The 24,877-nt window shown below is 39.8% G+C and overlaps 1 protein-coding gene across 6 annotated transcripts in view; it reads right to left on the reverse strand.

Annotated features, from left to right (window-relative positions):
• Positions 1-23,817, reverse strand: part of KIF21A (kinesin family member 21A) — an 86,448-nt gene extending 62,631 nt beyond the window's left edge. For 3 of the 6 annotated variants that reach the window (XM_056482045.1, XM_056482041.1, XM_056482044.1), the window contains exon 1: positions 23,492-23,729. In XM_056482045.1, coding sequence (XP_056338020.1) covers positions 23,492-23,535 — 44 coding nt within the window. In that variant the 5' untranslated portion in view covers positions 23,536-23,729. Of the gene's footprint in view, positions 1-23,491 lie in introns of all 6 variants that reach the window. The other 3 variants (XM_056482043.1, XM_056482042.1, XM_056482040.1) reach the window with 2 other exon arrangements.
• Positions 23,818-24,877: the final 1,060 nt, after the last annotated feature.

Consider the following 24,877-nt stretch of genomic DNA (forward strand, 5'->3'; position numbering starts at 1 on the left):
CTTTGAAAAGTATTCTAAGTTTACTTCTAGGGATGAAAAATTGTCCCAGTGATCTAAATATATATTATACAAATAACTACAGACATATATAAGGATGTATATATACATACACACACATCCTTTTTCAGCTACTAAACAGTTCTACCTCTATGCCTGTTTATTTTAAAACCTCTCCATTATTTAATTTTACCCTAGCAATCTCTAACCATCTATGATCACATCACCCCTTAATCTCGTTTCATATACTAAACAAGACCAGTGATTTTTTAAATCCTCCTTCTCATGGAGATGCAAACTCTAACAAAGGGTAATAATCAAAGTGTTTACCATATGCCTTCTCAGCACCTCTACAGAATAGCACTAAGCACACAAAAACTTCTATGAGTGATCTAAAAAGGACAAAGAATCAAATTATTCTTGTTTTACAGAAATCACAGCAGAAAAAAATAATCACAGGTTAATCTTTCAGACAGCAATGACTATCCAGAAGCTGTGTGTTGGAACAAAAAGATTACTCTGAAGCCCCATGTAAAGTTCTTTTTCATTAAAAAGGCTCAGTGGGGAAAGGGCTGTTTTTACCTTGCTTAGAAAAGCATAAATTCAAATCATGTGCTATGCTGAGCAGGAAACAAGTTAACCTATAAACCCAAGGCTCTCCAATACTTATCTTACTACACTAAGCCTATTAAATTTCACACAATTAAGTTTCACATGTGTATATGAAATATTAAATCCAGAAATACCTAATAAAATACTTAGCAAAGCATAGCAGGCAATATGAATTGGGAAACGGACAAAAAAAAATGCCCAAAACCAGAAGAAAAACAGCTTCCAACTCTTACTTAAGCATCAGAATTCCCTCACCTTACTACTCTCTTAAATTTACATTCAAATCACTTCCATTAAAACACTCTTCAGAGCAAGCAGGGAATAAAGAAAGCTAAGCAGGTTTCATTCAAAGATACCTGATACTTAGGCTTGCATAAACTACAAGACCACAACTATAATGTCTGAATGCATTCATCTGAACTACACCTCTCAAGGAGCTTTAAGGATACAAAAAGATCTGGCATATGAGAAACTCCAGGTTTATCTCCTGTTAACACAACATAAAGGCTGCAGGAACAAATGTGTAGGCTCATACCAGCAACCACCACCTACAGAGAGTTTCTGAATAGTGGCATCACTAATGGTATAACTCCATATTAATGGTATCAATCACCAGTATTACATGTACTGGTATCAAGATGGAAAAATGGACATGCAATTACAGACATACAAGTTACAGTGACCACATGAGACATGGCTCAGCAGCTGGCCAAGTCTTTCCCCTTGGTATTAGTATCCCTTCAAGCCATGTGTAGCCATTAAATATGACCATTAAGCCTTAACTTAAAACATGCAGCAAAATCAGCCAGTAAATTACCAAATGGGCTCTGAGGTAGTACATTTTCATGCTAACTTACTGTAATGCAAACAAAAAAAAAAACCTATTCAAAAACAGACACAGAAAATATTTTGTTCCACTGCTGCAGACTGTCACTTCCAGTTTGCATTTAATGAGAAAACAACAAATGGAAAACTAGAATGAAATTAAATTGAGGAAATATACCACTGCCATAATTAGATTTGTCCAGTTCTCCCATACACTCAAACTACCCCTCTTCAATAATTTTTTTCTTTTTTTTTACACACAAATTTAATTTCATGTAACAATTACCCTTTTCAGTAGCCTGGCTCTGGTCAGCTCCCAGACCCATTAGCTGCTCGTGCTGGAGATGACATTGGCAGTGCCAGGCTGAGGCAGTTTCCACAGGCTGCTGCTCTGCCCTGGCTCCTGAAGAGCTGTACAATAGCTGTATCTCCAGGCAGCCACCAAGGCCAGGACACAGCTCAGCAGTGTGATTTCAGATTAATTCTTGTGCAATTCTGTAACAGCCTAGCAGGCTGTGCAACGCAGATGGCATCCTCACACTGGCAGGCACAGCCCCACACTTTTGCTAAGAAAAGAAAATGCAGAGGGGAAGCACCCAGGCCTGCTCTCACATAATTCCTAGTGCTCCGCATGCCTCCTTCCTAACACCACGCCCACAGGAGGGCTAGCAGATCCTCCAGAAGATCTAGAAGACCTCCAACATCTTTCTTGATAATATAAATGAATGCACTTACACAAGACTCCTTCATGTGGTTTTATTATGAAATAATTTACTCTCTAGTGAGCAAAGAAATCCACAACTTTTGAGAAAAATTTGACTTTTGAGAGAGAGAGAGAAGGGAGAACTGTATTGCAGGGTTTGTACTGGCCTTGGTAATTTCTAGCTCAAGACAAGGTCATCTCTAATGGAAAAGCTGAACTACCGTAAGTTTCCACATGCTTGCCAAGCACAAGACTGGCACACCTCCAGATCCAAGTGCAGTTCGAGTAGAACTAAACAGAAGTGCCTTTTCCAAAGGCAAACAGACTTTTTTTTCAAGTGTTCTACTGGGCTACTTGCCTTGGTTTTCTTAACATCTATTGTTATATGTGTCACCTCTCTCAAAAAGGTAGAAGAGAGATAATAACACAATATCTTAATATAAGATAAAATGAGAGCAAAGCAAATGTAGCAAAATATAACTTCTGAAGTAAGACTTTGAAGTACTTAGGGTTTATATGCAAGAAATGAAAGACACAGTGAGTTAGACCTTCCTGAAAGCAAAACTCCAAATTAATTTCATACCATATAGGAAAGCAGGCATACCTGTATTGTGCAATGAAGTGGCAGAATAGGGACCTCAGACACAGCAATCAGGGGTTAATCATGCCTCGGTGCTGAAAGGGTGAAATGCACTCTGGTGCTGAAAGAGACTACAGTCACCTGATCTCCACTGCTGATTAGCCCGAAGCAACTGCCTCTCCCCATCAGGGAGCACGAACAAGTCATTCTGAGAGTAAGAAGCTAAAATACGTATTTCTGCAGCATAATGAAGCACAGCACTCAACTGCACTACAGTGTGATTGGCATTAGCTCAAGGTCTGGACACCATGCTGAATGCAACATGTGGACACACACTGAAATAAACAGGTCACTAGCTACCTCTCCTTTAAGGATTAACTCTGAAAATACAATCCCTGAGAATCTTTAACACCTTTAAAATAAGAGGAAAAAAAGGAACTCCAGAAGGTGCTAGGTCATTTCAGTTTTTATTTGAGTGGTAGCTTCCAGTCTTAGAAAGCCCTGTGTACACTTTCAGCTTTTTGTCTGCTTACACAGCACTTGTGGATATCACCCCACAGCTGGCAGAGCAGCAGAGACATCCCAAATACTTGGTTCAGACATGAACAACAGGTTTCTTCCCAGGTGGTCTGGGAACCTAACATTTCCAAAAGGCCAATCAGAAATGAAAGAAAGGTCTTCTGAACCAACATTAGAAATACACAATAAAGGGAAACTGCAAAAAAACACTCCAGGGAAGCAGAACCATCTGTGGCTATGGGTTTGGATAGCTGCTCCATATCACTAAAACTGTAATTTACCAGAGGGTTCAACCAGTCTGCAAATTGATGGCTGTGCTCCACATATATTTAAATACCAAGTCCAATATCCACAAAAGCAAATTACGGACAGTAATGTTGCCTTTAAACTGCATAGTAAATCTGTTCCTCTCACAATGGCTGAACTTGATTCTTTTAAGTTAAAGTTTTCTATTGAAAAATATATTTTAGCTTTTATGACTATTAAGCTCATGCATAGAAGTATGAAACATCTTCATTTGACTGGTGGTGTTTCACATCAATCACTAAGCACAACAATAATGAAGACTAGTATAGACTACTATTATGAAAAATTTATGGCAATAGTACCTGATGATTACAACACTTAAAGAAAAAAGAGGTCACAAATTCAAGAGAAAAGGCAAGAGATCCTTTGCTGTGCCCCCAGATCTGGATACAAAGAGGCCAGTTAAGCCAGCAAGAGGGTAAGGATTCATGAACAAAGCAACTCTCCATACAAAAGAAAGAATTACACCCTGTATTTCTTTTGCAAATTATGGAGGGGTTTTTCCTCCAAAATACATCTTTAGCACAAAATGCAGCAGCCTTCCTCATTCCTGCTCTGGGTTTCACAGCTGTAAGGAGTGGCTGAGTCACACTGCTGGGGTGAAGCTTACCAGAGCCTGGTACTAATTATGTAACAAGAGCAGAATCAGAAAAAGGAATACACTTCCCGTAGCAACTTTCTGCAGTATGACTGAATGCTTAACAGAGCTTACATGTGCTAAACAAATACCACTATAAGTAAATTCAGATGAAAAACATTTAAAAAAAAGAGTTTAAGGAAGCCTTTTTGAAGAGTGCACAGCCCAGCAGCCTAGTATCCCTGAGCCAGGATAACAAGTGCTGCCAGTATCTTAGAGACAGTTTGCTTCCAAAAATTTTAGCTTCAGAATTCAGCTGACAAAGTAATGTACTGTCAAAATTAATGTAGTGAATATAGGCTATCCAACCACCCAAACCACTGTAGTCACTGCTGCTTCATCAAGCTACAGAATAACATTTATTTAGGTCCAAGGGGGAAAAGGGGAAATAATTAAAAACAAACAAAAACCTAAACAAAGCCAAAAAATTCAACAGCAAACATCCTCAACACCAAACCACTAAACAACTGTCTGAGTACCTCCAAACCTAAATTCAGTCATATTTACAGCTTGGGGATTTTGAGATAATTTGATATCTCCTGTATGCCAGCAACCAATCAGCCCTACATACCCAAATATACTAGGCCTGCAGAAAGTACATTGGTCAACAAAAATGTGGTGGGTGTCCACTTTTTTAGAAAGCATACTTGTAACTAATGTTTAGCTACCAGAGTCAAGCTTTACTAAAAGCAAAATTTCGTGAGACAGCTGGTTTCAAAAACATTGCCAGCTGCATCATTGCATCAACAAATGGCACAATAATGCCCACATAAAGGCTGTGGATTTCTGCTTCAAAAGTTGAAAACTCCTTCTTGCAGAGCAATAATGTTATTTTTGCACACCTTCATACGAAAAGATTTATCTGCAAATTTAAATGAGTAACTTAAACATATAATTATTTAATGCAACTAAGTGAAATATTTTAATAAGTACATGCACTGTGGAACTTCCTCACATTACAACTTATCCTTAATTTCTTTAAGGCATTGATAAGTACCACAAATATATTCACAAATAAGCAAGAAAAAAATAAGTGTTTCTTCACTATAGAAAACCAATTTTTTTTAATAAAGCAAGGAACTGATGTCACGCAAGGCTATCCAGATGACCAAAAAATTGTCAGTCATGACAACACTAGGCTTCATTTTTCTTCCTCTTCAATTAAATGTATGTCTGTTCTAGAAGTTCACTACTTCTCCCAAGCAGCCTAGCTTTTAAAAATAGGTACTCTGTTATTTTTAAACAAAGTTAAAAGTGTTTGCTACGTCTGCAGCAAAAAACTCTTAATTGCCTCTTTTACCCATATTTTCCCTTCCTTTCCTTTTTAAACACCCACACATATTCACTCATGCTCCTGGCTCTTATAGCTATAGTACACAAATCACTACAAGTTCATGGAAAGATTACTGTAGCTCTAATTATTATTTTTTTTTTCATTTCTTTCCCCTCCATACAGAAACACTGTCTTTCCAGTTGTATATTCTCAAGTTTCGGGCACTTGGTTGCTTTACTCCTCTGAGCCAGGAGTTCAATAATTACACTTCACCATCTCAAAACAAACACACAGTTATCAACATACACACAGGTAAAGCTACAAGCCACTTCATAAGTAATTACAGTTAAATAATAAAACAAAAGAACAGGAGGATCAGGTCAGTTTAAAAAAAAAATTACAAGTTGTCATCATTCATTATTGAAATGACTGCCAACACTACTAAAATAACCAGAAATTTCACAATGGGACAAGACACCTAAAAACAGTGTTTCAATAATCTGTGCTGAATAGTGCCTTCACTCTGTTAACTTTCAAACCAACATTCTTGGAACAAAAACCACTGTATGACTTTTCTGCCACGCCTTCAAAAAAAAAAAAAAAAAAAAAAAAAAAAGAAAAAAAATCAACACAAAAAACCACGTTGTATCCATAACACCCGATACACCAAGTTCCAAAGCAAACTGCAGAAAATTTCTTCATATTTATTGTTGACTGTTTCTAATGAACAGAAGTTGCTCTGTTTCAAAACAGAAGGTAGACTGTTCAAGCAGTGACTGAAAGCTCTGAGCTTGTAAAATCCTAACTCTGGAGTAAGGAAAAATACCTCACTTGCTTTTTTTAGTACTGTCTGTTTTCAAACTTGCAAAACAGAAAGAAACAATGTTATCCACCTTCTCCAGTCACACTGTTTCAGCTGCATGTTATGTTTGAATGACAATCCTCAAATTTAATTATTTTCTTCATGTCTCTTCATTCTATTTGCAAGGCTGCAAAATCATTCACATCAGCAGCAACAGCATCAAATAGTTTTTCCATCCTTCCATTCCTATGCGTGACATTGTATTAAGCTACATTGTAAATTTGACTACCTTGCTGCTCTTTCTTGGCATGAAAAATTTAGTTAAAAACAAGACAATACAGGAAACTATGCTAAAAATTCAGTAGGTAGAATTTTTCCCACACTGAGCCATGCTTCAAACAGATTGCTCAGTACAATGCTGGATGCTCTTTTTCTGAAAGCATTTCAGGCAAATATAAAATGTCAATCCTCAAACTCTACCCCACCCTTTCTCCATTCCTCAATCCCCACCAAAGCTGGAGAAGTCTGCAAGTCTCTTGGTACTGATTTTAAAAACAACACCCTCCATGAAGTTTCAACCAGGTGCAAAACTTGGGTTATCTACAGGCCATAATCTTTTGTTCAGCTAAATGCAGGCTGACTTTCAGATGTGGTAGATATGTGGAAAATTGTTAACAAGAGAGTATTTAGCATTTTTATGGAATAACAGTGGAAAGTTGAAATAATTGGAGCTTAAGTAACACAAGAAGTCAAAAAGAATGGGATTTATCACAGTTGACTGGTGAAATAAGTTTGGAGTTGGTACTGCTCGATCACGGCCTCATTCAACATCATCTGTGCAAGAAATCCATTGGAATCTGGAACCTCACAGGAAAGCCAGTTTCCACACAAAAATTCACACCTCAAAGCTAGAAAAAAGAGAGCTCTTCTCTGCACCAACACTTGTGCTGAGCTGCTGCCAATTCACATGCTCAGTCTTTCATTGAGTCCAAAAGGGCTTATATGACATTATATAAATAGTGACTACAATATCCAATATATCACTGGAGATTTTAACCTAAGAGAAAGTGAAAGAGAATGTTTTGCTGCCTCACCAGGAAAGCATGGCCTTCTACACTAGGGGAGGTAGAAGCTCATTGTTGCCTAGGCTAAACAAATTCAGTGTGGAAATCATTGTGGAAATACAGTCATTCTCCTGTTTTAATTGCTTCTGGCATCAGACCTTGCTGCATTAGCAAGCTGACAGTTTGGAATTACCACTAGTAGTAATACTGGCACATTTCACCAAAATATTAGCTCCAGGACAGAGCACATCCATGAAAAAAGTGCACCCTGGTCATGCACCATGATGTAAACTGACAGCAGCACAGGACTCATGGCATACACTCTGAAAAAGTTTATAAAGAACCAACAACTTCCTTGCTACTGATAGCTGCTTTAGACAACCATTATCTATGCTGGCCTAACAGCCAGCACTTTCTGCTTCATGTCCTAGCTATAGGCTTAATTTTTCATTACAGCTCAGGTTCCCTGATAAGATTACAAATTCAACCAGAAATCCAAAACTATTAATGCAAATTCACTCCACAAAAACAAACAAAACAAACAACCACAAAAAAAAAAATGCAGCAGGGTAGCTCACACAAATTGAAAGCAACTATCTCCGTTTTCACAGGTCTGGGAGGCTCTGACTCCATTTCTGGAACAGTTCTCTGCTGTGTGCAGCTGCTGGCCTGGGCATTGCCCTTGCCAGTCCCCCTCAGCTCCAGTGCACACAAAGCAGCAACACCTGATCCTGGGATCATTTCTGTCTGCTGAATGTTTGCCCACAGCTCCTTGGGGACATAAGGTAAAGTCTGTCCTGACAAGCTGCTTCAAGGTCAAAACCCATTTCTTTTGCCTTGACTCAATTAAATCAGCTCTTCTTGGCAACTAATACTTCTAAATCGGGCGTTTCCCAGCTGCTCTCAGAAATCACCAATGCAAATCACTTGTGGTTTATCTGCATTAGAGTTCATAGTCCCTTACACGCTGGAGGTAGCACAGATGCTTTCAAATTAAGTATTCATGTATTAACTGTTTCAAATTGCCTTAGAAATTTAAGTTTATGGTAATTGTCTTCTGTAGTCCTGATTTGTAAACCAACTGAGATGGTTACAGACCTGCCACAAAATTTATGACCAAGCATCTCATTTCTCCAAGCATTAGCATCAGACAACAGAAGAGCTTCTTTGGCTCAAATGAGACCTAAGAGGACAGTGCATGAAGGGAGTCCTCACAAGGTTCTCCAGGAGCTAAGAAGCTATGGAGCTATGAGTTCATACAAAATAGTGTGTTAATGCCATATAATGGTAGTGTCTCAAGGCCAGGGAAGGTATTACACTAACGCTTATATAAAGCTTTCATAATGGGTCACACATTCATTAAAAGCCACAGACAGATATATCTCTATAATAATCCATAACTTTACAGCTCTTTCAGATAGTTTTCCTCACCAGCCCCATGAAGCCAGAAGACTGGCTATTAGCACAAGCTACAAACTCCATTGCCAACTGCTATGAATCAGGCAGCTGCCCCCTACACCTTTGACTTCCACTCCATGGCTACACTCAGCTTCAACCACTCACTACGCCCGTTTTTACAGGGAAAAGGGGGAGAAAGGGGGAGAAAAGGGAGGAATAGAAAAGGTCATTCCACAATAACAAAGCTCTAGCATTTTGGCAACCTTGTTTCCACTAAAAAGAATTTTTCTTAGTTCTACAAACAACATTTGAGGGATGGGGAAAAGAGGTAAAAGGCTTTTTACTCCAGCATATGCCATGGTACCAGATATTTAGAAAGAAAAATGGAATATTTAGACAAAACTTGTTACGGTAACTAGTGTTCTACAGAAATTGTTAACAAGTATTTAAAAAGTCTTCAGAGGGTGTCAATAGACCAATACTTTTCTCCCTGGAATGTACAGATTTCTCCAAAACAGGTCCTTAACATTTTTTCTAAGACAGTTTGCTTTTACAATTTGTGTCAGAGAAAACCCTGTGCTGTTTAAAATTTTAATATTTTGCTACATCATGCTATCCAAACTGTTAATTGTGTTTTAAGGGATTTCACCACTGAATCTGAAGAAAGGCTAAGGCAAGAAAGACAGCAAAGAAGGTTTCTCCAGCTTTTTAGAAGTTTTTTAAATTAAAAAGTCAGGATTGGGTTTTTATGGAGGTTTTTTTTTATTGTTTGTGGGGTTTTATTTTTTAGAAACATGACAGCTAAGCAGATAGTATGACCTCAAGATCCTCCCAGGAAAGTTTGTTTTCTCCCTGGTTTCAACTATAGACTTTGACTGCCCATGCCTTATCACTCGACTTTTGTTTACACAGAAATACAGAACTCTGTCATCAAATGAAGTGCAACTGTAAAGCAGCCCTTACGTAAGCTCTATCACATGAATAATTAGCAAGGCATAGAAAACTACAAATAGCTTATTTCCCAACTTATCATTAGAGTTAACCATTTCTAGACCACTGAACTAAGGATCAGTGGCTGAAGAATGGGAACAAGATAAACTGAAACTGGAGAAAGATTCAGGACAGGAAGCAGGATTACCTAGCACAAATGAAAGGAGAGGATTTCTTTGACTCAGCATTTAAGGTCAGGTCTGGTTTTACTTCAAATACAGTCATGTTTTTAACAGAAGACAGAATTACATTATCAATCAAATCCAGTTGACTGGTGTTACACAATGTGTTATTAAGTGTCAGAATTGACAAAAAATTTACACAATCTTTTGTGTCTTTCCTATACAACCATCCTAATCTCGACATATCAGAGTTTTCAGTTCAGAGAAACAAGACTCTGTTCCCTGGCAGCCATTGCAATGCATCAAGCTGTTTGTCTCTGATCTGCAGCAGCAGTGTTGGCAGAGGAGTGTCGGCAGAGGGGTCTTGCTACAGCACCAAAAATGGAGCAACACAAAGATCCAGCAGCTGAAAAATAGTCCAACAGTGACACTCCACCTAAAACTTGCTGACAAAGTAGAAACTACTTCAGTACCTCTAGAAATTATTGCTGGGACTTTAAAAAAAGGACAAAAAAAAAAAAAAAAAAAAAAAAAAAAACCCAAAAAAAACCACCCACACCACAACAAAATGTGATATGCGTAGTCCTTTGTTACCCACCTTAGCTAACAATTTAAACTAGACCAGGACTCAAGTACAGAAAAGTAGGCCAAAAAATAACTTTTCCTTTTTAAAAGAAAAAGCCCTACACACCCCACAAGGGAGCTCCTTGTGTAATCTGTAGTTCTCCTCTAATTTTTGCATCAGTCACAAGCACACTGAACTAAGCAAGTCAAGTATGCAATGGCACATAGCAAGGATGTCCACAAAGACTCATGCACTAGATGGAACAATTTCTGGCTGTCTTTGAACCTTTCAGACTCCACAATGAAACTGGAAAGTCCACAGCTCTACACCATCTTGGCATCCCTGTCTAGCTGTGGAGGACTAAAGGGAGAGCTTTGAATGTCCATTTCTTTAGGAAACAAAACTTCTCAGCTATTTCCAAAGTAACTGAAGATATACCATGCCTCCATGCTCCAATCATACCTAGATCAATAGGCAACAGGAGTCTCCTCAGCACCAAATGAATACTCAGAAATTGGGCTCATTGCTACTTTAACACCAGAGCTGACCCTATAAACAGCAGTGGACCTCCAACTCTGTGTAACTATACTGGAGATAAAACAAGTGGCACAGATTATTTATTATTTCCAGTCTTGGAAGTGAAGTGGCCAATGTCCCCTAACCACTCATCAGCTCAGCCTGACACACAGAAGCAAGGACCCATGAAAGGTCTACAGCATCATCCACCCTGACACACAGTAGTATATCCAGAGGATTCCCAGTAACAGCTGCAGCAGAGAGACTCCTTGAACACAAAAGTATCTCCTACATTTTATTTTTTATTATCAGAATGGAAAAATAACATGATGCCAATTCCAGTTACTTGTGAGCAAAGGAGAGGACCTCACACACATCTGCTGTGCTGGAGTGACCATCCCCCTCTACACCAAGGAGCTGCCAAAGCAGGAGAGCAATTATCATTACAGCAGTACAGTACATGACAAGCATTCTGCCCCACTGGATATTCCCAGGACAGTCATACAGACTTGAACAAAGGAAGTTTTCTTAACGTGAAAACTGTATGTATGAATTATAGAATACACATAAAAGGAGCAGTTAGTTGCCCAGGTAGACTATAATTAGTCATGTTTCCTTGACATATTCAACAAAATTTAGAAGTCAGTAGCATTTCCTAGCTACAATCTGAGAAATCAAAAGCATATAAATTTGAGACAGATATGAGCTTTGAAGCACTTTATTCAGTCTACCAATACATTCCTGTTTTAAACAGATTGAATTTCAACCAGACAACTCTTACACATACTAGGCAGATATCCAACAATACAAACCAAACTGAATGTGAACTTTGCTCAGTGTACCACATGCATTTTTTCAATACAGAAATCTAAATAAACAAATCAAGTTAAAAAATCCATTTTTCATTCACAAGATAAAAACTGATAATGCACAAATTATAATTAATTTCCAAAGAGTCATAAGAAACCACTCCAAGGTAATCAATGCTTTGGGTTGTATTCATAAGAACATCACATGCTTTATGTGATAAACTACTGACTATTGTACACATTTCCTTCTGCCTCAGTATCAGAAGATACTGCCTGAAGAATCCAAAAGAACTGAAAGAATGAAACATGAACTGTCACAGCACAGAACAGGGAAAGAGATTATTCTATGAGATGGCTGAAAAGAGCACATCTGAAAAGCAAAGAAACACTAAATAGTGATGGAGGGTAATTATTCCCATCAGTCAGCTCAGTCAAAATAATGAGTAAGCTTAAACTGTGGCAGAGAAAATGCAGGCAGGAGAGCACCACATATTCCTGCTGGGAAAAAAAGATGGACAGTAAGCCCAAACTGAATCACACTCCAAATGCTTTTACAGCTGCTATATCATATCTACCATGAAATAGTCCTCAAAACAGGTAGGAGTGGGTCATATGAGGAGAATGAATAGACTTTACATAGAAAAAGTATAGAAACCATGTAAACAAATAACAAAAGCCTCCAGTATTTCACCCTATTTGCTTACAACACAGTATCTCCTAACAGCAGCCCTATCACCAGCACCACTGGATGACTGTCAGTCCCCCAAGAATCTGCTTTACCATTTTCAGGACTGGAGAAGAGGCTGCACCCCCTTTGCTGAAGGTGTGCCCCCACACCTCACCTTTCCAACAGACCATAGGCACAGAGCTCTTCAGTACCTGCTTGGCTTCCAGGGCTTGTCTCCTCTCTTTCAGTGCAGAAGAGAAGACTAGAAAGACAAAAGGCCTGAGCTCCTTTCTGATGTTCTCATTGGGAAGACAAGAGGCACTGGTCATAAAACACATCAAGAGATTCCCCAACTTGGCGTAAGGAAGAAATCTGACTATCAAAAATTGGAACAGACAAGTACTGGCTGCCCAGAGACAGAGATTAATCTCTATCTCATAGGATTTTCCTAGACCTAACTTCAGACAGAGCCTTGAAAAACCTCACCTGAATTTAGGTTTGACACTGCTTTGAGGGAGAGGCTGGATCAGATGACCTCTTGAGATCCCTTCAAACTTGGATTAATCTCAGCTTACCCTTCCAAATCAGTAAGGCTTTACTGTTCATGTGGACATTGTCACACCTCTGTGAACACATTCTGACATTTGAATGGGATCATTCAATTGTGCTGAATTCAGGTCCTGGCACCCTACATGCAGCTCCACAGAACTACAGACAACTGGGGTGGAAAAAAACCTGAGAATGTCAGAATGTATTCACCCACTCTAGCTTTCTGGTCCAAAAGTACCATCAATTAATCCAAAATCTTCCTGGCAGCTACCAGTCTAAACTGTTTTGAAGAGTTTCCTGTATGGACAATCTCACATCTCCATAGACAAAGCACAGCTTTATTTCCCTCCCTAGTCTGGTAATTCCACAATATCCATCCTTATAATGGAAAAATATTTTCTCCTCTCTTTTACTGTTCTTACTGAAATTTAAATCTACTACATTTTATCGACTTCACCTTGAGCATGAAGAACTTTTATTCCCTTCCACTCTGTACTTGACTCTTGGTGTTTTAGGATGCGTTTCTTATAAATCTTCACTCCTCATATCTCACATGGAACTGGTCCTGTTTTCTAGACAAGGAGCCCTTTCCCCCCTCTTTTCAATTCCTCTTAGTCCACATTTTTCCTGAGCAGCAGGACCCAAAACCTACCACTAGATATCAGAAGTACTGAACAAAAAATGGATTTCATGGTGCCTTAGTAAGGACTCCAGTTTCTAACAGAGTTTCTTCTTTTGCTACAATATAACACTGACATTCTATGCTTATGAATAAAGTGCATATTACTTGAATATTTGCCTACAGCAGCAGCAGAGTGCATCAGCCCCTTGTTTTTAATCAAGTATCTTCCAAGATATAGGTCAACAACACTCTGTGCAAGTTCCCTCTTCCCAAAGAGGCATTTCCACACCCAGCAGTCGTGAGAGCTGGAAATCAGCACAAGCATGGGCCAGCTGGAATGGGCCAGCAAGGACAGAACAAAGCACTTCCATCTGAAGCTCTCAGCTGTACAATGTTTCTTGGAGGTCGTTTCCTTGACAAGCCTATGATTCCTCTTCAGGGCCTACCAGGACCGCTCTTGTTGACATTTAGAGAACAATGAAGAGTCCATCTGTTGCTACAAGCTTTGCTAACAACAATAATGAAACAGATCGACAGCTACATTTTAAAATGCTGAGCAAAAACAGTGGGTTGACCAGACAACTAGATCACTTTGAAGACTGGTGAGGAATACAAAGAAAGAAAGAGAGCAAACAGGAAAAAAAAAAAAAAACTAAAACAAAAAAACCAACATGCACAAAACAAAAAACTGAAACAATGAATCAAACAAACAAATATTTAAAAACCCCACAGACACAGCCCCCAACAGCAAATTCAATTCAACCCCAATTCAAACAAAACCCTTTTGGGAGTACAAAAAGAAAAAAGAACATTTAATTACACCAATGTTTAACTGCAAAATAGTTTAGTTGCAGATGCAGTCCTAGCTCTCATTTTTAGAGCTTAGTGAACATCAATCCACTTTTGCTGAACTCAGAGTTTTGCTTGTGAAGATCAGAATGGCAATTTTATTGTTCGTGAGTGATGGGCTGACTGATCAGATTAGACAGAAGCATAAGCTGCACTCTAAGTGATATAGATTGAACAGGTGGCCTTCCCTCTGATCTACAGCCTCTCCAAAACACAAGTAGAATCCTTCTCACTTCGACCACCTCTAGAAAATATGCACTCAGATACTTAGTCATCCTTAACCTGACATAAAAACATTTTTCAGGTCTTTAATGCATTTCAAACAGGTTGCTTAAACACATCAGTCTTTCCCAAATATACCAGTAATCCACATGCATGATATAATTTTAACTAAAAAAAGAAAATACAGATGTTTAGATGGTATCAACATCTATAGTCTGCAATGTAATATGTACAGATAACAATTTTAAGGAAAAATTCAAAGGCTTCACATTACAGAGACAGAGTCTAAAAATTATTTGTCATGTACTTAAAATCAAAGATTAGACTTCAAAAAGAATGCGTTTAAGACTAGGGAGTGAAATAAACCTTACCTGGACAACTTATGCAGAGTGACAACTAAAACAATGTACAGTTTGCTTAGCAGGTTAAAAAAAAAAAAAAAGTAGTCAGCTATTTCCTCCAGATCAAAGTGTCTGGTACAGGCATATATTTTTTTACTCTTCACAGAAATGAAAGAAGAGGAGAGGGAGAAACAAAGCCATATATAGAATTTTTAATTGTAAGACTTTTCATAGAAGGTAATGACTAACTCAGGTCTTTTAACAGAGCTGATTTTCTCATGATATTACATCATGTATTATTTATATCGTGTCTACTTTGAAGCTACATCTTTGGCCTGAGGATCTTATGACATAATTCTAAGATGACAGTAAAGTGCCAGGGGAGCATGGGGAAGGAAAAGCAGGAAAATAATATTTAAAAAAAGACAAAAGCTTACTACCTACATTCATACCTCTCTCTTATTCTCATGCAGGCAGAGATGGGTACACAGGGATAGTGTCCTATGACAGACTCAAGCACAAACTAAGACAGAGGCACTGCTGCAGCTGGTAAATCAATACTGCTAAGAGAGTGATTAGCAACTCTAAGACTTGGGATAATGAGCTACTCAAAATGACACAAAAGGCCTCTGGACTCATCTCCCAGTTGGTGCCATGCTTAAGGGAAAAAATGTCCAACCAAATGAATGCTAAGGATTAGTGACTTTGAAAAACAAAGTTAATTAGGTAAGTATTTTGAATAAAATACAGGCACACACATCTTAAGTCAGTCTACCTTTCTTTCACTTTATTCCAAGAAGTCTTACACACAACGTGGTACCAAATACTTAAAGGAACCCAGATAGGCTGCTTTCTACATTTAATGCGATATTAAAGGTTTTACTATACATGAGAAATTTTCCAGCAAACCTACTAGTGACCCCAAAATTATACAAGACTGTTTTTCATCATTTGCAATATATTTCCAGAGGATAAACTCTTCTTTTGTACTTTAGCCTATTACCGATGATCTGCATAACTTCTTAAACAACATTGCTAACAAGTCCTGTATTTAATATAATTTCTTGACTGACATTAGTACTTCACAGCTATGCAGCTTTCCAGCTTAATGTCACCTTAAATTTGTTTTAGCAATATTAAGCAAAGGAGAACTAACATAATTAGAAATGGAAGGAAAAAAAACAGCTTATTGAAAAGATACACAGCTTAAAGACAATAAGCAAGAGCTTGGAGAATTGACTCAAGATCAGGAATATCTTTTTTCAAGGCCCCAGATGAGATCAGACCCAGTAAACACAGAAGCCTGTTTAATCAAACTCTTCCATTATCAAAAGAGAACACAGCAGAAAAGATAGTGTCAGACTTTGAGATGTCTCACAAAAGGGAAACATTTTCTGTCTAACCCTATTATCCATAACATTCCATGTGTTCAGCTCTGGTAGTTGAACTGGTAATGCTATAGCATGCTACAGTCCTTTAACTCTTACCTTGAAAATACTGCTTTACTCATGCTTTTACAGGATCAATTATGCTGAACATAAAGGAAAAGGAAAATAAGTATCCTTCAAAGCTACAGTATCCAAAAGGAAGCATTTCAAGAAACGTGGAGTACTTCAGTGCTATTATGGAAAGATTACATTAAATCTAACATGTCCTGCAAAGACACAGTTATTTGCTAACCAACTGAACTACACAGAGTTCCTACAGCAGCATAAATGCGAGGGCCAACGGTGAGACACTAAATTACCTAGACAACAAATCCTTTAGTCCTTTTTAAAATTCAACAATGGAAGTGCACTATTCAATTCGAACACATATAAATTGCTGTGTATGGTAGAACAATCACAACCTTTCACCAAGGTTTTGTTGCTCTCAGCTATCTGTGTGGAAGCTCCAGAGCAAACAGGCTCAAGGGATAAGTCATCCATTTTTGTTAGGTAGACTTAAAGGAAAGCGTGCACTGCCCCAACCAGCACTTGCCAGCTGATTTAAAGGGGAAAAAAAAAATTCTTTACACAGAGAAATAATTATTCCAGCAGAGGTCAACTCTACCAAATCTGCTGAGGATACCACTAGAATAAAAGAACAGATGGTACTCGCTTCTCACTCTTTATTTCCATTCAGATTATATTCAGGAAATATTTTATGCTAATCAATCATAAGCTCTGAATCAGCAGGTTTTCACATTTTAGAATACATTTTGATTGTTTTGTTTCTCTTTGAATTAAATTCACTATGACACTAACCTTATCTTTTCAATATTTTCCATTTTTATTTTGTTGCTATAATAAACACATCAAACAAGACCATTTTTGAAAAATAAGGCAGCATTTCTCCCCTTACACTGGAGCAGATATATTTCACTAGGGAAAATCAGAAATTAACACAACTAAAAAAAAAAAAAAAGAAAACAAAAACAAAACTAACAAAAATACCACAAGGATGAATAGGAAGAAAATGAACAAAGATTTAAAACTCTTTAAAAGAAGAGAAAGAGAGCACAATAAGGCACAGCTCATGTAGTTACTCTTGCTAGACTTGCTCAGATCTGGTTTGATTTCTAATTAGACTTTCTTGTTCACCAGTTCAAATGACACTTCTGGAAAAAGTTTTACATGGATATCATATTAGCCTAACAAAAAATTCTCTAGCCACCACAGATATTTAGAATTCTGCTGTATTTTCCTTAAAATAAAAAAAACACCTAAAGTTGCTTGATTTCACCAAGCAGTAGTCAGGCAACAGAACATGAAAGCAAGAATTCCAACAGCCATCTCTGAGTGGGCAGCAAGGACAATCTATAAAAGGCTTAAAGCAAATCAAGGGAAAGCAGAGGGAGGGAGCAGAACTCTCTTGATCCCATGCACAAGGGTCATTCAACTACAGAAGAATTTACAGATGTCGCACAGTAAACCTGAAAATGTGAAGCCCTGAGTTCAGTAACAAAGGAATGTCTAGGCCAACAGATCACAAGTAGTAAAGGAAACACCATTAAATGGAAATCAGTGACTAACTCAATGGTTTTTTAAAGCAAAGTAAACTCCCAAGTCTTCTACAAACTTTTGGAAGTGACAAATTAAAGATATAATTCATCCAAAAGCATGAGCAGACTGCCGAGGTACACCACTCATTGCTTTTTCTTCTTCCTAAATTCAAGATACTCATCTTTTGGCAAGGAATACATGGCATTAAGGGAAAGGTCCAAGTAGGATTTCTTTCCCCTCCCTCCAAGAATGAGTTTGTCTTTACAGCACGAGTGGTGAGAAGGGAAGTTTATTTCCTAGAAAGCAAGATTACAGATTTCAGCCTGCCCCAAGCAATATCAGTAACGGATGATCAAGTCAGATATTATGAAACCAGAATTAACTCAGCAGCAGATGGTGCCGTGTCTTTTCTTCAGCTAAAATGCAAAACATACCAACGGGGTAAAGTTTCAGAGAAGGACAAGGGGATGTTTGTTTAAGTCAGAGAGCAAAGAAACACATAAAAACTAACAAAAAGATATGCAACAGGAGCTTTCCAAAACAAGATTTCTTTTGTAGCTTTCCAGTAACAGACTCCAAGCAGAAGAGTTATTTCCCATCACCTTGCTATTTAATGCTGTTGATAATTTCTCTTTTATTATTCTGGGGCATTCTGGTGTACTTACAGACTGCTGACCTTCATTAACAAAGTTACATATTTTCCCAAAAAACACTTTTATAGCTGATTGCTGATGGGTAATAACTACTGTCTATTAAAATAAAAAGTTTGGTTTATTTTAAGAAACCGACTGATAGTACTGTAGTCTATTGCTGCTGCTTATCTAGTTACAGAATGATTTATGAGAATGCTTAGCACTGTATGGGAAGCATGAAATTAGTATCTCTAGAGCTTATAATATATACCACAGCATACATGTCCATTCATCTGGCATCTGAGGATCTATTCATGGTGGGAAGCTTAAACACATCTGTAACTGTTCACACAACAGCAGCCCAAGAAAGAAAAATCAATCAAAAAAAAAAAAAAAAAGGTTCCTTTCACTCAGTTTCTTCTTTCCTAGTGTATCTAACAGTAGCTGGATCTAGCACAGAGGAAAGCAACCTCACTATAAAAGCTTAAAAAGAAAATGCTTAAAAAGAAGGATGCAAAAATGTGAAAAAGTAGAGGGAGGCATGACCACAAACAGCAGATTACATATAAGGAGAAAAAAAAAAAAAAAAACCCAAAAAAAAAAAAAAAAAAAAAAAAAAAAAACCAAAAAAAAAAAAAAAAAAAACAACAAACAAACAAACAAAACAAAACAAAAAAAAAACAAAAAAAAAACCCACAGAAACTAGTGAAATAGAAAAAACCCCTACATAAAACAACCAACTGATCACACAGCTCAAGAACTGGGGTATGAATAGAATTCCATAGCAAAGCTTTGAAATGGGAAGCTAAAGTTGCAATGGATGAACATACCCCACTTGCCTAATCAAAAAATCAACACTGTAACCTATCACCATGCCACGCTAAGCTTTAGTTGTAAAAATCTCTAATCTCCACTAAACTGAATTAGTAACCAGCATACTTCATCTCCCTTTTGGAAAACCAGAAACAGGAGCCGTGTGGTTTTAATTCATCAGTTGTACTTATTACTTCTACTGTTACTAAAAATGTTTACCAGTAGATCCATTACATTTTGGACACAGTTTCTATACTTGGCAAACATCAACATTTCACTTTTGTGAAGCAGCCTCACAACATATTGCAGACACCCAGGGTGGGTATGAAAAGGAAATTTTTTAGACATCTCAAGGCAGAACTGGGTGCCCAGATTCCAGAGCCTCTCAACACACATGAGGAGGAGAGCAGCAACACTCATGTTCTTCACTTGAGGGATGAAACAAAGCAGATGTCAATCCTAGCAGATGAAACAGTACCAGTGAGGCACTTCTGCCAAAGCAGGGAAGAAAGCATATAGACACAGACATACCTAGGATGATGAAAAGTGGAAACTTTCACTACTCGGGTCTTTACAGATATTAAACATGCCTGATTATAAAACATCATCCCCTGAAGCCTCTTTGTGTTCTGCCCATTAACACAGTTTCAACTGGGCTCCATCTTTCATGAGAACACGCCCAATGCCAAAGCTCTACAGCTTCACCAACTCGTACTTCATGCTCTTTTAGTATCCACTCCACCTGAGGTGTCCCCCAAGCATGTCAGTGACCATCTTCTCTTGACTACTGGTCAGCTTGTACAGCAATTCCTCTTTTCACATTGTACTTATTTCTTCTTCTGTTTTAACACAGCATCTCTAACAAATCAACACTGAAGCTTTTCATCTATGCATCCAGGGCCTCCACTGACTCAGAGTGGATCAAGGCCACCTTTCACCCTTGAAGGGCTAGAAGACAGACATCTCCTTCAATGTGCTACATTGTTATTTGGATCCTGTCACGGAGAAGACATAACAGATACCCCTGCGTGCTTTATCAGGTACAGTCCTCCATACTTCTGGTTAGAGCTATCCAAACATTATTGCTCTCCAAAAGTTCCTTTGTTTAACATGTATCCAAAAGTGCAAAAGGACTGAAATGCAACTTTGTCTTCTTAGATCACCACTGCTAGAACATCCTAAGGGCGTGGCCCCAAGCCACATGGAGCAAGGATAGGCACTAACAGCTGGAACCATTTCAATTCTGCAACCCAGATCAGGTCTGGTTGGTAAAATGATAAAAGTAACAGCACAATTCTGAATGCAGTGACCCCATCCAGTCCCCTCCATGGGTCATACAAGAGTTCTAAAGTACAGTAACAGACCTAGACCACTGGCTGTTGAGGATCTAAATCTTAGGTTAAAACTTGATCTACCCAACATGCCAAAAGTCTAGACCCTGTATTTTGCCGGTGGACACCACTAAACTGGCAAGAGACAAGAATTAGAAACTATAATCTACATTCTTTTCTGAACTTGAAACAGTTGCCTGTGATGTTGATAACATTTCATAGCCTTCTTGTCAAATGTGCTGAAAAGACAAAGCAAGAGTTATAAAAATGATTGTTTTTCACATTTAAAAGAAAGTTCTCTAATCAGATGACTGTCTTCTATCATGGGGGCTCTCTGACTTTATCTGAAAACAGACACTGTACAGAGTCACACAGACAGCAAAGCTCTTGCCAAAGTTGCACATCATCCTCCACAAAGTCCACAAGTCTTTCAGTGGTGGGTGACTAGAGAAATATGTTTTCTTAATTGGAAAATTTAACATTAGTTACTGGATTATCTGCCAAACTACTTTCAGCTTTCATGCTTCACTAAATCTGAGCTCATCAGTCACAAACCCATTATTACACTGAAGAAAATGGGGAGCAATTAGCATACAAGATGATAGCTTAAAGCTGGTGCTAATTGGAAAGAATGAAGTATTTTTCATTCCTGTTGGATACAATTAGGTGAGACAACCAGGTTCTGGAAAAACAATTTGCTAAACAATTTTAGTGATGTCTATTCTGTAACCTATGTTTAAATTCATGCCTTTGCAGTATATCTTGCAAGCATGGAGGTTGCAAACTAAAGCTGGTCCAGCTGTAGAGTGAGCCTTGTTCAGAAACATACATACAAAACACGAGTAATTCATCACAACTGTGGAGATTCTCACTGAACTAAGCTCAAGTTGCCAAAAAGAGCTGAAGAGCAAAACCAACAAGGAAACAGAATGCAATACTCATAAGACACAGTACAGCATGGCACCAATACACACTGAGATACAAAATCAGTTGAATTATAGGACTTCACAAAATACACAATCAGAAAGAAAAGAACACCATCTACAAAGAGCTACTGATGCAAAAATAATTATTGTGCATGCTTTTGTTCACGAATGCTAAACAGAGAGGGGAAAATCTTGTACCTTAATAGTTAATTTACCAAAAGAAAGCAGACAGGAGGAAAAATGCAATCCTTTATTATTAGTGAACTGCACTCAAGCACAAAATGTTAGCTAGACAATTATACTGCAGAAATATACCTTACAACATTAGGGATTTGTTGTCAAGAAGTATAGCTGGGTGACTTTAATATACTTCTACAAATTCTTTACCATATATTACTGCTAATCTATTCATCACACACCTACAATTATAAATGTGTTTCTACTAGTAGGGGTTTTTTTATTTAATTCCAAGCTGCAACAAACCTCTATATTTGTAAATGAACTTCTACATCACTATTTCTTCTGGCTCAGAACATATTTAATATTTTCCTCAAATGAGACAGCAGTCTGTAAACCTGGTAACACACCCCATTTTTAGGATCACACCTATCTCATATTTTCCTTTTACAAAATACGGCCTCATTATGCTTTAGAATAGAACCTCCCTGAACATTATGTGAAAAATGCTTCAACAGATTGCACCCACAAAAGCATCTCTCCCAACAGAAAATACTGCTGCAATCAGACATTAATGAACAACTGCAGCATACACCCCATGTTATCATGCAGGGGTGGTGCTTCTCTGTTTACTGAAAATGTTATTGCACCGTTCCCCCTACACCGTGTACCAACAATAGCACACAGCAACATCGCTTATTTCTACATCCTTCAGAAAAAACAAAACAACCCTAAGAAATCACCCTCTTCATCTTCCTGAACAACCTTTGAATTCTCTAATTCAAGATTAGAGATTCTCCAAGGACCCACTGAGACAAACAGACCTTTCCCTCAGGTCTGATTTCTTGTGGTATAATACTCCAAGTGTGCCAGCATAAAGAAACTTCTTTAAAGTAAAGAAATAAAACAACAGACAGTATCACAAACCCCAAATATTGACGTACATATACATAAACAGGCATAGATATATGCACACATACATGCATTTCTCCTCATGCTTCAATCATGTAAAGACATTTTGAAAACTGAAGCATCCACGAGCTAAATTGGAAGCTCTTCAAACAATAAAATAGTATTTTCACACAGAAAACGGAGAAGAGCCAAGAGCTCACTGATGAACAGCAGATTTTTATCTCTGATTAAAGAGCAATTTGAATTAACTGATGTTTTAAAATTATTTAAGCTCCCTCCCATCATGACTTCTACATACACCTAATTCCTACGTGCTGTGAGCAGCCTTATGGGAGTGCATCCCTCTGGTATGTGAGGTTACAGAGCCTCCGCGGGATAAATCCTTTATCCTTCTAAAAATATCGCCGTGCCGGGATCCACTCCCGTGGAGCTCCGTGATGCAAACGGCACCGCCACAGTCCCGGGCTGCTCTGCTCCCATGAGTAAGCACTAGCAGCACCGGGCTATAATTAGGTGGGGTATTTTTAGGGTCACTGCTCAAAATTGGAGAGAAATGACTGAGAAAGATCTCAGAATGGTGGGGTTTTCCCCTCTCCCTTTTCCTACTGCTCTGAGGAAAAAGAGGCTCAGCAGGCGCCGAGGGGAGGAACCCCGCCTGTGCAGGGAAGATGCGCCCGGCCGCTGCCCCCGGGCGCTGGGAGCACGGCTGGAGCACGGCTGGAGCACGGCCCGCAGGAGCCCCGCTTACCTGACCGCCACCCGCACCGAGCTCTCGTCCGGGCCGGCCGACATGGTGCGGAGGGCGAGGGGCGGCCGCGGCCCCGCCGGGAGCTCTGCCGGGCCGGGAGGAGCTGCGGGCACCGCTGCGGCTCCCCTCACCTCCGCCGCCGGCTCCGCCACCTCCTCTCTCCAGCCATCTTAGGCGACTGAATGAATAGGTACGAGCCGCGGCAGCGCAGGGCGGTTCGCACCGCTCCTCCTGCTCCTCCTCCCGCCCGGCCCGGCCCTTCCAGCGCCTGGGCGGGGAGCGCTGTCAGTCAGCCCCCGGCGGGCCGAGGCTCGGCCCCGGTCAGCGCCCCCGCCCCGCCGGGCCCGGCGCCTCCGCCCGCTGCAGCCGCAGTGCGTCACGGCCCCGCCCCGGCACCGCCGGCGCGGGCAGGGGCGGCGGGGCGGGCACGGGGCTCTCCGAAAACACAGACACACAGACAGATACACGGACAGACACAGGGACAGCGCCTCCTGTCCCCATAGCCCCTTCTCCACACACCCCTTTCATACACACACACACCCTGACGCGCCGTCTCTCCACGCACACCTGTTCGCTCTGTGGACACACCCTGCTCGCCTTTGCCTTTGCCCATGCACACACTCGGTGCGTGCCCCGTGCACACACTGCTCTCCTCACGCCCGCTCGCCCATGAGGGCCCAGCACACTCGCCCTGCCCGCGCACTGCGCTGGCCGCTGTGGCGCTCCGCGATTCCCCCGGCCCACACGTGCGTGTTCCCCAGGCTCACACAGGCTCACGCGTGTCTGCTCCCGTGTCTCACATGTGTCTGTTCCATGTCTCACACGTGTCTGTTCCCTGTCTCGCCCGTGTCTGTTCCCTGTCTCACACACGTGTCTCATACGTGTCCTGGACACTCTGGGCCCCACAATCACAGCTGTCCCCACGCACCTCTCTGCTCACGCTCTCCACATGCACAAGGCTCTGCTCGCTGCTTCCAAGGCCTCCCTCCTGGGAAAGAGGGGCTTATCCCGCTGTCTGGGCTGGCTCGTTGCCCTTGCTCATATTGCCCTTCCCCAGGCAGGAGTGAGGTGTCCTCATTCCTCTTGTGGCCCTGTGTGGTTCTCGTGCCCCTGGTGCACGCAGCTCTCCCACCTTTCTGGCAGTACTGGCAGGCTTGTTTGCCGAAGCTGCTCCAGCCAGGCATCTCTGTTCTCACTTCGTAATGAAATGCCTGGCTTTGAGCTGGAAACTGAGTGGGTGGATGACACTAATTTTTGATGCAAATAGTATCCCTGCCAGGAAAGAAGCCTGATTATTTTGCACAAAACAATTCACATTCCTAAGGAAGATTTTCCATCAGAATAGGCCCGGGTTTGAATTTGTAATGATATGCTAAAAACCTTGCA

This window comes from Oenanthe melanoleuca, chromosome 1A, assembly GCF_029582105.1.
Source record: "Oenanthe melanoleuca isolate GR-GAL-2019-014 chromosome 1A, OMel1.0, whole genome shotgun sequence".
NCBI lineage: Eukaryota > Metazoa > Chordata > Aves > Passeriformes > Muscicapidae > Oenanthe > Oenanthe melanoleuca.